This window comes from Scardinius erythrophthalmus (assembly GCF_964197995.2).
Source record: "Scardinius erythrophthalmus genome assembly, chromosome: 17".
Lineage (NCBI taxonomy): Eukaryota > Metazoa > Chordata > Actinopteri > Cypriniformes > Leuciscidae > Scardinius > Scardinius erythrophthalmus.
In genome coordinates this window covers 19617671-19633444 of record NC_138237.1, presented here as the reverse complement: position 1 = coordinate 19633444, position 15774 = coordinate 19617671, and the positions used below count along the sequence as shown (strand labels likewise).

Below are 15774 nucleotides of genomic sequence, written 5' to 3'. Positions count from 1 at the left end.
TTTGCCCTCTGATGTAATGCCATGTTAACAAATCCCATCTTTCTCATATTAGTGCAGGCCACCATGTCTTACACCAGACAGATTGTCTGCCTGTCAATGAGATCATATTTCAACCAGATCTTGTGGGGGTCTGGAGGTTTGGAACAGTTAGGTTTAAAAGTGTATTTGTCCTCCTTTTGCCTTTGCAATGCATGAAAATTTCAGTCTCCTCTGACAACTATACTCTGAAAATGAAGTGGTGCAGATAAATTCATGTGTAAGCTCAATTTGAAAAATCAAAAGAACAAAAAGAATAGCCTCTCATATTCTTGACCTATTCCAAGACAAAAATGGTATACATTTTTCTGCTTATTTTACTGATAATATTGAAACAGCTTTGAGTGAACAGTGTTGAGACTGTTTGGAGAACACTGATCGGAGAGCCATTCATTTGTCAATGACAAGCGTCAGCCAAGTGTTGAAATGTTTTTCCCGGTTTCTCCTGCAGTTGAATAAGATGACCATACAGTAATTTGAATCTTATGAAATACTGAATTGTTGTGATGAAATGTAAATGTCAGGAGTTATTCCCCATTTTTGAATGGTGCAATCAAGGACCCTTTTTTTTTTTTTTTTTTTTTTTTTTTTAATCAAGCACTTGAATTTACTTGTGGAATCATGAGAGCACTGTTTTGTAATGAAATGCCACTTCAGCTCTATTTTCTGAGTATGAATTATCATATGTAGAAAAAGATAGAAAAACATAGGGGTATGTGAGATATATAATATCATAGTTGTTGCAAACATTGAGTATGTCCCTCATTTTCAAAAAAACAAACAAAAACACGCCTAGAGAGTGCATACACTGCATGCTGTTACCTTTTCGGTTTAGGTTAGACTACTGTGCATGTGCATTAAGAGTGCACTGCATGATTTACTCTAAAATGCAGTAAAATGCCCCTGTGACTAATTGTCTTTTAGGCTATATTTATACCATATGATATAGTTAAGCAATCACACAAAGAGTGCTGCTTTTCCCCCCAAATATCAGCACAATTGCAAATGCGATATTGATTTTATACAATTTAATAAACTGTTAAGTGACTTACATTTTAGACACAATATTGCCTGTTTTGCTCTATGACTGGTAAAAATAGTTCCAAGCAAAGCCACAGCAGAACTGTTTCGCATCTATGAGAAACACACAGCAGTGTTTCGTTACTGAATGAATTTCATTATTTGAACGAATCGGTTGAATTAATTACTCGATTTGATTTGCCACCACCAACTGGCGGTTTTAGTTTCACATTTAAAGTATCTTTTCAGTTTTAAAATCACGTCATATATATCATCAATGTTTTATTTTTAAACATCAATTATGCATTTGTAACTGCAAGTTAAATACATTTGCATTAAATAAATAGGCCTACATCTAAATGGCACGTCAGATGCATATGGATTTTGTTGATTCTGATTTCATTTGATTGGTAACAACCCTATAGTGTCTTATTATTCTAACTGAATTTGATTAATGTAATTTTACATAAAATGTGCATAGGGTACATTTTATTGGGTATGGCACAATTGTCCTTTTATATAGGTAAAAATGCAGATATAAAAGGTAAAAAATTAATTTAAACTTGTTGGAAAATGTAATGTCTGTCAGTTCTGTGAACTAACAATCTCAGAAAATATGAACAATAACAAAAACTTTAGGAGTCAGCTGTCAACGGCAGTCCTAAACCAGCCAAGGTACCAACACAATAACACGCTCAGCAAAATATCGTCTGATCGTTATCGACAAAATCCCAGAAAATATTGAGATCATTTTTTTGTCAATATCTCACACAGAACAACATTATGCAAGTACCATAAAAGGTTTTGCCTCGTGTTTTACTTAAGAATAATTAAATGGATGACTTAAAAATATTCGTTTATCACACCTGTAGCATATTCATTCGAATGTGATATAACAGTCGCAGCAACCAGTTGCTCAACACGGAAATCGTTGAAAGAGTCGTTTACAAAGGAAACTTTCCACAAGTTCTTCTTTACCAGTGTCAAACTCTCACAACAGCCCATCCCTCTCATTGACATGATGTTGCTTTTTGAGCGTGCGTGGGTGTACGGCGCTTCCTACAATTTTTCTGCCTGCCAGTCTTTCATAAAGTTTCCCTTGTCTGCTTCAAAGGACACAAAGAAAGCCGCATGGCGGTGGTTGATGGCTACTAAAGGAGGATGGCTGTGTGGGTTTAGGGGTTTGTTGTTTTAAATGGATGAGGAATGTTCTCTTGTTCAGCTTGTCATTTATCTCCTGTCTCTGCAATTAAATACACACAGAGCTTTGGGGTGGGAGTTTTTCTGTGTTACAAACATTAGCTTTGTGTCTGATTGGGTGGCAACTTTAATGGTACTATTAACAAGATTTAATAACCTCCACTAAGTACTTGCACAAGGGAAGGACACATTATACCGTCTTACACTGGATGTTTTTATTGATTTATTGAACGACTGATACGGGATCTTCAACAGCTGATGCCGATATTATTAGACAAGGATGAAAAAAAAAAAGCAAACTTGATAGTTCTAGGTGTACTGCAGAAATTGTGAAGAAAATAATTTTAAATGATGCTTTGTTTGAAATTAAATAACTGTGTTAATGTTGTTGTTGTTTTTGTTGCTGTTATTATTATAATAATATTTTCTAAGTACTCTGAGTACTCTTGTGCTTCCTTGAATTGGCATCTCTATAGAGTGCTGCAGGAATGACGTCAAAGCCCTGAATACTAATTCACTACTGGTTCCCTCTATTTTCTTAAGGGTTTTTATCATGGGTATTTTCAATTTATGAATATCAGCTGACGTGATAATCTCAAAATACCACATAACAACCTGGTTAATCTGATTGTCCTTTTTTTTTTTTTTTTTTTTTAACGGTCTTGTCAGATCAAGTTGAATGAATGCAATATCACCATTTGAGAGCAGAGAAAAACATGTTCCTAAAGTCTAAATCCTGAAAGTACCCAATAGAGTATGAAGATCAGAGATTTGTCTAGGTTTCTGCTATCTTCCAGAGAGACACAATCTCACGGCTGCCGTTCTCCTCTGCTTGTTTAACTCTCACATTTGCCCTGTCCAAGTTGTTTCGTCTCTCATTTCTAACTCTGTACTGACTCTACATCTTTTTGTAATTTTTTTTTTACTCTCTCTCCCTTGCTCTCAATCCACCCCCCCCCCTCTCTCTCTCTCTCTTTTTCTCTCTCTCTCTCTCTCTCTCTCTCTCTCTGGCAGGCTGCTCCTGCAGTGAGTCAGTATCATGGAGGCTGGCAGTGGGGCTGCTGCAGTGGTGGGAAGTGCAGCTCTTGGACTGCTCGGAGCCACAGGAAGTCATGACATCTCTGACAGGTAAGACTCAATGTCTTTCCTCATCAGACCTCCCCAGGGGGAGATCTCACCTGGGTTATTTTACTCGTTTAAGGTACCTGTTTGTTTCTGTGTGTGTGTTGCGTTCTTGCTCCTGTGTGAGTTTTTGTGTCCCTGCCTCAGCATGCCCTTTGCTTCCCTGCTGTTCCATTCATAACTGTAGAGGTTATTTCTGTGTGCAGCGTATGTGTGCGCAGCAAAGGCTTGGGCACGTACATCCTATTCCTCTCCAGGGGTTGAGGAGAAATGTCAGAAGTGCGAGCTCTAGGTGGTACGTGCAGATGCAGCAGAAACTATGTAAGCTAAAGGTTTTTAGAGAGTTGCGTACATATATCCAACATATTGTATGCAGAGCTGTTCTTACCCAGCTGTTAGCACTGATAAATACCCAACATGAGAACATTTATATCTTCGGAATAACGTCATTCCTCATATAATATCCCTGCCGTCATCAAAGCCCACATTTTGCAGTCAGATAACATGGTGCTGAGTGCACAGTCTGTATGAAAATCCACGATGCTGAGTAGTAAAGCTGTGGCAGCCAATAAAAAGCGTTACAATGCCAGTACACTCCCACCCACCCACTCTCACGGTTGAGCTCTGAGCGCAAGTCACATGATCTGCAGCACTCACGAGAGCCTGGATGCTTTGGCTTCCTCTCTGAATTTCTGCCCTAAATCCCTCTCCTATCACCTTGCCGCCAATGGTTTTGGGCTCTGCGGCGATTGTCCTGTGTTTTGAGGATTATTGTCCAGCCATTTTAGCCCTCAGCCTAACTTGAACACAGTCCAAATCTGGTATGCCGAAGGTTGCCATGGCAGCCACAGCTTAGCATATATTAAATATTAGCACATCAGCGAAAGAAGGCAAGGAAAAGGACAAGGGGAGGCAGCGTGTTCTCTCAGCTGTTGTGAAAAGCATTCCAGATTTGGTGGTCATTTTCATACACACCCATGCTTATGATTCATAGTCACTAGGGGAAATGCTTAAGCTGTGCTGAGGCTTTGCTTTCACAGTCCCTGGTACTCTGATGGCCTAGAGCTCTGCAATCCTTCAATATGCTGTCCTGTCGCTGCACCGCATGCGTATCTTAAATAAGCAGCCTCTAGAGTAGGACTCTGACATTGAATAGCCTCCAGCTAGGCAAGTAAGCATTTTATAGTGCAGAACAGTCTGCAAAGAGTATGCAACAGTTAATTTTGTTGCCTAAACTTTGTTAACTTTCTTATCGACGGCGTCTAGGTTGCAGTAAGAGACCTCTGAAGTAGATCAGTTAGTCGTGTGGCTATTTACTTGACATTTAAGAGACTGTTATTATCCAAAGTGGCTTATTGTGCACTGATTGCAGGGCCAGTCTGCCCTGAGCAACTTGAAGGTTTAGTGCCTCACTCAAGGGCACTAAAGTGATAAAACGGGTTTGTGATCTTGCTCTACTTGGATTTTTAAACCACTACCTTAATCCTTTAACATTAGATCTCTGTTTCCATGTAAGGCTCATTTTCACCCATCTCAACACCATACTGCTGAAGTGATTGCAGGTTAAGTGGGACTTTTGAAGTATGTTTTTTTTCACATGCAAATGGTATTTGGGAGATACTGATACTGACAAGCAGGTAATCGTGTTGTCATAACTTATCCCTTATTTATATTTTAGCTTTAATGAATGTGTGACTATCAATTTATTGATTGCTAGTTAACACTTTACAATAAGATTGTATAATTCTAACATTAGTTAATGCAATTAGTAGTCATGACCTAAAAATAAAAAATAATCTATACAAGGGTGTTACCCTTGCTTAAAATTAACTTTTTAATACAATGTTCACTATTGTTTATTATATTATTTAATATACATTTATTGTTCAGTAGTTAAAGTAGGCTATTATTTTTACATTTTATAATTCACACTATGTATACTACTGTAGTTGTACATGAAAATTGATGCATATTGAATTACCAATACTACATCATTGAACAATAACGACAATTTAACTGTCAATAATATATGCATTGGCTCTTAATGTTTACAACCTTACTGTACAGTGTAAAAAATAGTTACTTGATCAATGAAATCATTACGGTAACCTGCTAATAAAAGTCATTCGTTCACCAGCCAATCTGCAATAGTCGTGGTGCATGTTTGCTTTGCTTACAGCCAGTGAAGACAATGAAACACAAAGATGTAATGTCTATTTATTGTGTCTCTATATTATTCTTTTTTTTTTTGTCCGATTTTATTTTTGAATCACATTCAGTTCAGGCTGAAAATTCATAACTTGGGTAAAATAAAATTTCTTTTGGTGCGGTTCTGTAGATTCATAGCAGCGCAAGAAAAGTAAATTATTTATTTGAGTTCTCTGTAAGACACGCCACACAGATTTGCTTTTTGTGTTCATTAAAATAAACTTTTGTTATCCCAGAATCTTCTTGTGTCCGTGATTGGGTAATACTGAGCCAACAGGGGAGAGCTCTCTGCTTCCTGAAATATTGCATGCTGACAGAGTGCATTTCTACCAGCATTTTTCTATCAGTTGACAATTTGTTCGTCCTCACAGTGACTAAGCATTACTGCAGGACTTGCCCCTGTTTGAGATAGAGCGCTGTGTGTAAAGCAGTACTATTCCCAAAAATTAACATTCTGTCATTATTAAACAGTCTCATGTTGTCACAAACCTGCTATTCTGTTATTCTTAGAAAACAAAACTAGAATTGTAAGTAACTATCTATTTTCCAAATCACCAAAAAACAATGATAACTTTCAATGATACTGATAACCCTCCTTTTTTGGTATTTGCATGACAAAAAAAGATGTTCTACAGAGGAATGAATGTCATAAGGGTGAGTAAATAATGATAGTTTTCGTTTTTGGTTAACTATTCCTTTATATGCAAAGTCTACATGTTAAACTCACCGATTGATTGAAAATCACATGTGAAAGTAAGCGAGAATGTTTTGTCTGATTTTGATGCACCAGTCCTCCAGTACACCATTTAATTTCTCCAAAATCTCTCTTCAGGATCGAAGAGTTGCAGAAGCATGTGGTCTGTGCTGTTGATTTTAGTGCCAGTTGCCTCATGTTAAAAACATTTCATTTTTAGTGAGTTTAATAGGAAAGTGTTACTCTGTGTGGGCTGGTTTGACTTGCATTACTTCATTGACACTCTGCCACTAGAGTTTGCAGATAGAAAGTGCCCCTGTTGGGGACAGCGAGCTCTAGGCCTGGTGTCTTCTGTGTGCCCTCGTTTAGACAGGCTGGCTATTGTTTTGATTATTCCCAATTGAAAATCTGCCGTGCAAAGGTAAAAGACCGTACCTTCGTTTTTGTTCGAAAATTAGTTATTGATATTTTTGGCACATTCAAGACCTCCTTTATCATGTGGATAAGTATCTTGAGTCAATTCCGTTGTTTTTTCAAGAAAATAATGGGTTGTCTTAACAGTAACTTCCAAAAGTCCATGAGAAACCAAAGCAGAACACGGTAACACCAGTTACTGCTCTTTGGCTTTGTTTTGGAACGCTCAAATTGAGTTGCAGTACTCTGCCTTTTAGTCGCGCGTCAATATGAAGTTACTGTGCCAGTGTTTTATCAAATAATGCTACCTATCAGATTGTACGGTGTTCTCCCTTTATTTTACTGTCCATTAAAATTGAAATTACACTGTAGCCTGTGTACTTTGTACAGCTGCCATCAGTCCCTGTAACTTCTGATGTCCCCAGGGCTTTGTCCTGCACAAACTCAGTCAGAACATTTAGTATGGTCTGAACCCGCTCCATAGACAAACGTGAGATATCGATCGCGAAGGATATATGCAGAGTTGACAGAAAAATGTTAAACATGCCGTAGCAGATGAATACAACACAGAACTAAAGCCCCGCCTCACCATGTTTGGGTTATACCTACAATCACAGCGTCCGGAATAAATCCGCGGGAAGTGTGAAGTGCACAAGCACAATAATAGGGCAGACAGTTGAAACCACCGCATACTGAAAAGACGCAAAACACAGAAGGTTGTGCTATAAATGCATTGGTCGTCTAGGTAGTCCAGAACGCATTCCCCACTAAGTCTCAAAGGGAAAAGCACTGCGTCAACTTCGTACTTTTTGTGAACGTACAAGGAGCGCGACACCTTCGAACACAAATCTCGGGAAGCGCCTGTGATGAGGGGCTATCTGATTGTGAAAGAGTATGCGTCTTTCAGGTCCACCGCTATAAACCAGTCCCTGGGTCGAATGTGCGTGAGGTTCTGTTTTATGGTGATCATTTTGAACGCGCGCTTAGCAAGTCTTATGCCACTCGGGTTCTTACGCCACTGTGTACCAATCAAGATACTCTTTACCGCTATGGGTGTATTTCGTCATGTTTAATGTATTAATAATGCCATCAGAATGCAACTAAAGCACAGGATAGCAATAAGTAGATGGCTATAAGTAATTTTTAAATCATACAAAATAAATGCCATGATCACTAGATTTTATACAGGTGTTACTATAATGATTTTGTTAATGGTGATCTGCAACCAAATATTGATAATGTGGAAGTTACTGCCTTTTGCTTTGGCATGACTTCTCACTTTTTGCTTACAATACAAAGGCAGAGGACAGTAATTCTAAAATAGTGGTCAAAGGTCAAGTTTGAGCTCAATATTTTTTTATGTAGATACCTTTCATTACTAAAACATCTAATTGCCAGATATCCAGTGTCCTACCTATAATTAATTTGGCTGGACAACTAAAAATCTTTTAAAGTATTTTTTCTCTGTTCTACACTATAGCGAGTTAAGGTCTTTTTGCCTTTGTAGGGCAGAAATGCCCAAATGTGCTTGTGATTGAAATAATGTCACATTTTTCAGCGTGATCCTCCTGATTTCTTCTTTCGAGAGTAGAACCAGCTCTCTAATGAAAATGTTTTAAAATCATTTGTTTTAGGGGATGTTGCCTTGGGGCAGTGGTTCCCAAACTAGGGTATGTGAGGTGACACGTGAACAAAATGCTGAGTTTTAAGGTTCATTTAATTCTACCCAACCTTAAAATAAAATTAAATCAGAGCATGTATTTCTAACAGGCAAAATGCCGCATCTAGTGAAAAAGACAGCGAAATGGTACTGCCGTTGAAGGTCAAATACATGACAATCCAATCAAATGGCCTCATCTTTTGCGATCAGAATTGACTGCATCCACACAAGCAGCGTGCATATGAGTAAGCTGGCTTGTCAAATCGCGCTGCATTACTGCCGTTCTCGACAATGTACATTTTGTAAAAGTTGGGTTTTAGCATGCCACATACTAGCATGAAGAACAAATATAGACACACATTGTGCATAGGGATCGATTTAAGACTCAAACTCTCTTCAATGCAGACACATACCCTGTGTGGTTTCGTTTTTAATGATGTTGATAAATTATACAAGCAAGAATGCAATTTTTCCCGAATATCCACACAATTACAAAGGTGACTGATTTTGTACAACATTTAAACTAACAAAACGGTAATATTGAAGCTGCAGTCCATAGTTTTTCCTCTCTCTGTTTTTCCTCTGTCTCTGTTCGAAATCTGCAATTGCAGTTATTTGCGGAATTATCAACTTTACGTGGGTTGTGCCTCGGCACTGCATCCAATGGCATCCAATGTTTTGAGGAGAATGTGCAGCTGTCAGTCCCCGCGCCGGTGTGGATACTGTCATTCGAGTCACAGATTCTACTTTTTGGAAGTGTGACCAACATAATAATTTTTACCAGTAAATGCCATTTGAACAAGTAAGTAACATCCACTTTTGTTCTGACCAACTAACCAAGGGAAAAAAGCATTGCAGTAGCCTAACTCACGCTGATTAAATCTAACGATCGCTTATCATATCACGTCAAACTGTGAAAATTATACTTTGTTCTCAAATTGTTAATGTTAACAACATCAATCAGCATTGTGTGACTACATTTAATGCCCATCCGATATTTATCCTTGTTTTCGCATGGGCCAGGTTGCAGTCTCTTTTTTTCTGTAGCCACTCCGAAGTCCGAAGTCTTTTGCATTTTACAACGGGTGAATCTCCAGTTGTCACTGGTGATTGTTGTTTAAACCTTTCTGGATTCGCCATCTAATTGATAAGTTTAATTATATCAAGTGCTTTGAGAAAAGGCTATAAATCTCCACCTCCAACATCCTCACATGCAATAAAGCCTACTAGCCGAGACACCTTCTTTGTGTACAGATGTGACGTAATGACAAGCTCGAATTTCCCGCGGAAATCCACCAGTACCACTGGAATTAAAAACATTATTACAAGCTTACCGTTTTGAATTGAGCTAAGGCAAGCAGATAGTTTTAAACGCTGGCTGGTTATGTACTTGCTCAAATTTTTTTGGATAATTTTTAACCCAAAAAAGTTACGGACTGCAGCTTTAAATGACGTACATTTTAAACAGTTTTGTCAATACTATTTGCTCTATTGTACCATGAAGTAATAGTTCCAATAAAATCCACCGACTTTTTGGGACTTTAGCTTATTCACAGTATCCCCCAGAGTTAGATAAGTCCATACATACCTTTTTCATTTCTGTGCGTTCTGTAAGTGTTATTTGACGCACCCACCGCTAGCCTGGCTTAGCACAAAGACTGGATGTAAATGGATAAGGTAGCATACTAATCCCAATAAGTGACAAAATAATGCAAACATTTTCCTATTTACATGTTGTGATGTGTATAGTCACAGCGTGTACAAATAACAAGGCTTTATGAGACAGAGACCATTTTTAATCGTATAAATACTGGGAACTATATTCTCACTAGGCGTAGGAGCACAGCTACTTGGGCGGAGTGGCTACTTGGGCGGAGTGATTAGCGCAGCACACGAGACGCCCTGTGGTGAGGAGCAGAGAGTTCGCTCAGAGTTGGAGTAATAGAGTCAGCAATTACTAGATAGTAAATTTATAGTTTACAATCATGGGTGTTCGCTGTATCTTGTCTTACAGCTTCCAAAGTTTGTAACTCCTCGTCTGTGTATTCTGGCTCAAAACTATATGGTTCTGGATCTTGGTTTGATACCCAGTAAAATTCCTCTGACAATTCCTCAAAGTCAGCCATAATCACGAGTCATGTTCGCTACTAGCTAGTTAGTCACGTTTGTTTTGTTTACGGAACCATCAACAGGGCGTCTCTCGTGTGCTGCGCTAATCACTCCAGCCAAGTAGCCACTCCGCCCAAGTAGCTGTGCTCCTACGCCTAGTGAGAATATAGTTCCCAGTATTTATACGATTAAAAATGGTCTCTGTCTCATATAGCCTTGTTATTTGTACACGCTGTGACTATACAGATCACAACATGTACATAGGAAAATGTCTGCATTATTATTTTGTCACTTATTGGGATTAGTATGCTACCTTATCCATTTACATCCAGTCTTTGTGCTAAGCTAGGCTAGCGGTGGGTGCGTCAAATAACACTTACAGAACGCACAGAAATGAAAAAGGTATGTATGGACTTATCTAACTCTGGGGGATACTGTGAATAAGCTAAAGTCCCAAAAAGTCGGAGTGTTCCTTTAAGGGTCAATATTGTCAATAATTGTCAATATCAATAATGTCTCCTCAACCACCACCAATGTGCAGCATCCACCTGGATGAGCCATATTGCGCCAGAACTCCCACCAAACACCAGTTATTGGTGGAGGGGAGACAGAGTGATGGAGCCAATTCATATGGAGATGATTAGGAGGCCATGATGGACAGAAGCCAATGGGCAAATTTAGCCAGGATGTCGGGGTTACACCCCTACTCTTTTTAGAAAAACATCCTTGGATTTTTAATGATCACAGAGAGTCAAGACCTCAGTTTAACGTCTCATCTAAAGGACGGTGCCCATCACTATACTGGGGCGTTAGGATTCACACAGACGGATGAGCACCCCTGCTGGCCTCACTAACATCTCTTCCAACAGCCACCTAGTTTTTCCCAGGAGGTTTCCCATCCAGGTACTGACCAGAATCATCCCTGCTTAAATTCAGTGGGCAACCAGTCTTGGGCTACAGGGGGATATGGCTGCTATTGTAGAAGAGGAGGAGCTCTGATACATAATCTTTTCTTGTTATTTTGTCCTCTCTTTTTCCTTTTATAATTGGTGCTAATGAATTGCTGACTCTGGATAGAGGTGATTTCATGATTTATGAAGGGCCAGCATGAACTGCAGTGGCCACTAGGAGTTAACGACTTTCATTGGGATGTGATGAGGATATTGTGACAACACAATGGCGGACACTCCATCTTGACCTAAGAAACATCCCAATTATCTCTGTTGTCCTGCAGTGACTGAAACGCTACCTTCCACACTGTTGTCATCAAGATTCACTAGGCCAGAATGGTACCATATTCAAAGTTGTTGCTATTGCACAAGTTACACAATCACAATTTAAATAAATCTGCTGATTTTGAGAGTAGTTCTGGGTAATTGCTGATTTTGAGAGAAAAGCTGGGTAATTTAGATTTGTGATTAAATTGAGAAATGTTAATGTGACTAAAATATATGCAAATGTGACAAATAAAAATGCATGATATTTTTTTTGCAGAAATAATTTCTTAAAAGTATGCGCTGTGGTGTCCGATTCACAAACAAATTACTCTTATGACATGGTTCTTTTTTTTTGTGAGTCAGTCAAAAACATTCATAGAAACCACTTCAAACTCTCTGCTGAGAAAGTGATTTGAATCGGGCTGTCAGTGAATCGTTCAGAACCATTACTAAGTTCACAGTTGAGCTGAACTGTGAGTCATTTTATACATGAGTGCTAAAAAAAAAAACATTCAAATATTAAACCCTTTTATTGGTGATAATTTAGCATATGAAGTCCAATAGGCATCTATTACTCAATGAACTGAAGTGCTTTTAAAATATCACCTTTATCAACCTGGTCTGTAAATAGTCAACTGAAGTAATTTGCCTCTTAAATGTTTCATTTTAGGAGCTAATGGCTCCTTGGTTATTTTTTTTATTTTTTTTTCTGGCTGCTATGAATCATTGTGTAATGTCAAATTGTCAGTACCTGACAGTACACCACTTGGATCTGCTGCTAAAAGCGTAATCAGATTAGCTAAATTGTTATACAATATAATAAACATGCAGGGAGTGGTGGATTTGTAGTCATTTTTGAATGGCAGGAGGTCCAGTTTTGTGGAATTTTGTGCAGTTTTGCGGAAGCAGATTCTGTATGGGCCTGTCATTAGCATATCTGTCTAACCTCACCCCAGAATACCCTGCTCATCTCCACATGTACGTGATGGAATCTCCTGCTCCATCACACCATGCCTCATTGAGCACTCTTGTTCCATGAGTGATTCACTAACCAAAATACACACAGGCCCGTGGCTGCTGTGCATTGTAGTTCAAGCAAATTAGATGAATCGTTATTGATTAAGCACTGCAGTTGGTTGCACCTGGATCAGCGAAGAGTCCTGGCAGCAGTGTCATAATGCAGCACACTGTTGCTTTCTGGACATCATCCATCCTGGTGATTATGGATGCAAACTCTGCTGTGTCAGAACTACATGGAGGAAGGCAGTTTGAGGTCATCAACGTATGGATAACCCAACTGCTCTATTTCCCTTCGAAGTGCTGGATCTGTGTTCACGTGAGCCTGAAACTGGCAGTAAGAGCGAGATCTGATTTGTACATGCACTACAGAGACGTGGATGAATTCTCCAGGCTGTTTTTGATGCATACTCTGCACAAAATCATTTAATCTTTATTTTCAGCTCATTTTCTAGTAACAATACTGTATTTTAAACACCCTTAAAACAGATCATTTTTTCTTGTTTTAAACAGAAATCTGCAAGAATTTGGTGCGGTTTATGCTTAAGAAAAACTTTGCCAATGGCGTAAGAAAAGTAACTTAAGATCTTAATTTAAGATATTCTGTAAGGTCACAGTTTTGCTGATTAAGGTTGTTTTTACACCTGGCTCATTTGGAGCATTTGTTTCAGAACCTGGTGCATCTTAGTTTGGTTCATTTAGGACACAATCATGCCTGAACAAGACAATGTGTTATATAAAAAGCAGCAGTGTCTGACTTCTATGAGTGAGGATTTTATTTGTCACAGGTGAAAACTAAAGAGTGCCTCTTCATCTTAATGTTTTATAATTGCTCTTCCCCATGCATTGCAATAATGCTTCCTGACAAAGCCTTGATTCCCGCTATAACTGCATAATATATTTCACCGGCCTCTATTAGGTACACCTTGCTAGTACCAGGTTGGGACCCAGGTTTAGCTGACAGGAGTGGCAGCCGGTGTGTTCTTCTGCTGCTGTACTCCATCTGCATCAGTGTTCAACGTGTTGTGCATTCAGAGATGCTCTTCTTCAGACCTCAGTTGTAATGAATGGTTATTTGATTTACTGTTGTCTTTCTATTAGCTCAAACCAGTCTGGCCCTTCTCCTCTGACCTCTGGCATCAACAATGCATTTTCACCCAAAGAAATACCACTCACTTGATGTATATCAGCAGTTACTGAAATACTTAGATCATCCTATCTGGCACTAACAACCATGCCACGTTCAAAGTCACTTAAATCCCCTTTCTTCCCCATTATGATGCTCAGTTTGAACTTCAGCAGATCGTATTGACCATGTTTACATGTCTAAATGTACGGAGTTGCTGCCATGTGATTGGCAGATTAGATATTTGTCTTTATGAGCAGTTGAACAGGTGTACCTAATAAAGTGGCGTGTTTGTGTATGTGTATATATATATTAGGGATGTCCCGATACCACTTTTTGCAGAACGAGTCCGATACCGATACTTTGATTTTTGGTACTCGCCGATACCGATACCGTAACCGATACCTGAATTTACACTGCATTTGTAATTTTTAAATGTATTAGTTGATAAACCAAAAGAATATACATCATATTAGTTGGCTTAATTTGTTCATCAAATTCAAATGTTCAAATGTTTGTCAAAACCAGTGAAATATCAATTATTTAATCCAATCTTGATACTACAACAAAAACTACCATCCTAATTAATGTGAATTTAAAACAAGTAAGCAGTCAGTGACAAAATAAGAACAAACAATCGAATTTGAAATAGGACAAATAAATAAAATAGAACAAAGAAAGGCTACAAATGAAATAAACAGTGTTTTTAGAGTTTTTCGGGTAGATCTAACAGGTACAGAAATTTGAATAAAGTAATCAAATGTGAAAAAAAGCATATTCATTACTGTATAAATTATATATAGATAGATATTTTTGTAAAGTTTAAAAGGGTAGCCTATTTAGTCAAGAGCAGTGAGTAATTTCTTTGTCCTTTGTGTGATTAACATTAAAACACAGAAGCAGGTTTATTAAACTGCTGCCCCTTTAAGACCGAACACACGGACCGCATTTGAACATGCTACGTTCATTTGAGATATAACCGACTTTGTTTACTATAGGATACTCGCCAAGACGGGCGTTTTTACCTAATTTTGTGTGAATTCGTCAGTACAAGCGCAAGACAATTTAATTCAGTATTCGCGCGCTGAGGATGTTTGCGTTCATGGAACTTCTTGACCTGCACACGTCCTGTAATAATGTAGGGAACCACTCGTTATACTTAAATCAGGTAACAGTTCATGTTTTACATATGTTTTACAAATAACATGTGCTGAGTGAACGATCAGTAATCAAGAGCATTCAACAGAAGTGCGCTCGCTTGCTCGCTCTCTCTCTCTCTCTCTCTCTCTCTCGCTCTCTCTCTCTCTCTCTCTCTGGTCAGTTAACGTTAATAAGCTACATGCCTCGTTTTCTTTTCTTTGCCATTGACATCCGACTGAACAAACTTTCCACTGACGTCTGTTTAAAGGGATGTGCTCGACCAGCACGCGCGTCTGTGCCGTTGCGCACTTAATCCACTGCGCGTTTTTCTCTTATCAGCTCGCGCACCACAGCTATGTTACTATGTACGCACCTTGTAAGAACCCTGTGAAATGAGCCCAAACCGCCTACATTATACTTTCCTATGCCTCAGTTCACCTCCACAAAGCACTCACGGCGGCCAGTTTTGTTTTGCAAAATGTACGTGGTATCGGTGCGTGGTATCGGCGAATTTTTATGAGTATGAGTACGAGTACGAGTATATGAGGACAGTATCGGCCCGATCCCCGATGCCAGTATCGGTATCGGGCCATCCCTAATATATATATATATACATATACATTTACACACACACACACACAGTGGGGAGAACAAGTATTTGATACACTGTCGATTTTGCAGGTTTTCCCACTTACAAAGCATGTAGAAGTCTGTAATTTTTTCTCATAGGTACTCTTCAACTGCGAGTGACGGAATCTAAAACAAAAATCCAGAAAATCACATTGTATGATTAAGTAATTTATTTGCATTT

General features: G+C 38.7%; 1 protein-coding gene across 3 annotated transcripts in view; it reads left to right on the top strand.

Annotated features, from left to right (window-relative positions):
- Positions 1–15774, top strand: part of arhgap32b (Rho GTPase activating protein 32b) — a 119239-nt gene that overhangs the window by 45065 nt on the left and 58400 nt on the right. For all 3 annotated transcript variants that reach the window (XM_081390183.1, XM_081390185.1, XM_081390184.1), the window contains exon 2: positions 3271–3384. In XM_081390183.1, the coding sequence (XP_081246309.1) occupies positions 3296–3384 (89 nt within the window). In that variant the 5' untranslated portion in view covers positions 3271–3295. The remainder of the gene's footprint in view (positions 1–3270; positions 3385–15774) is intronic.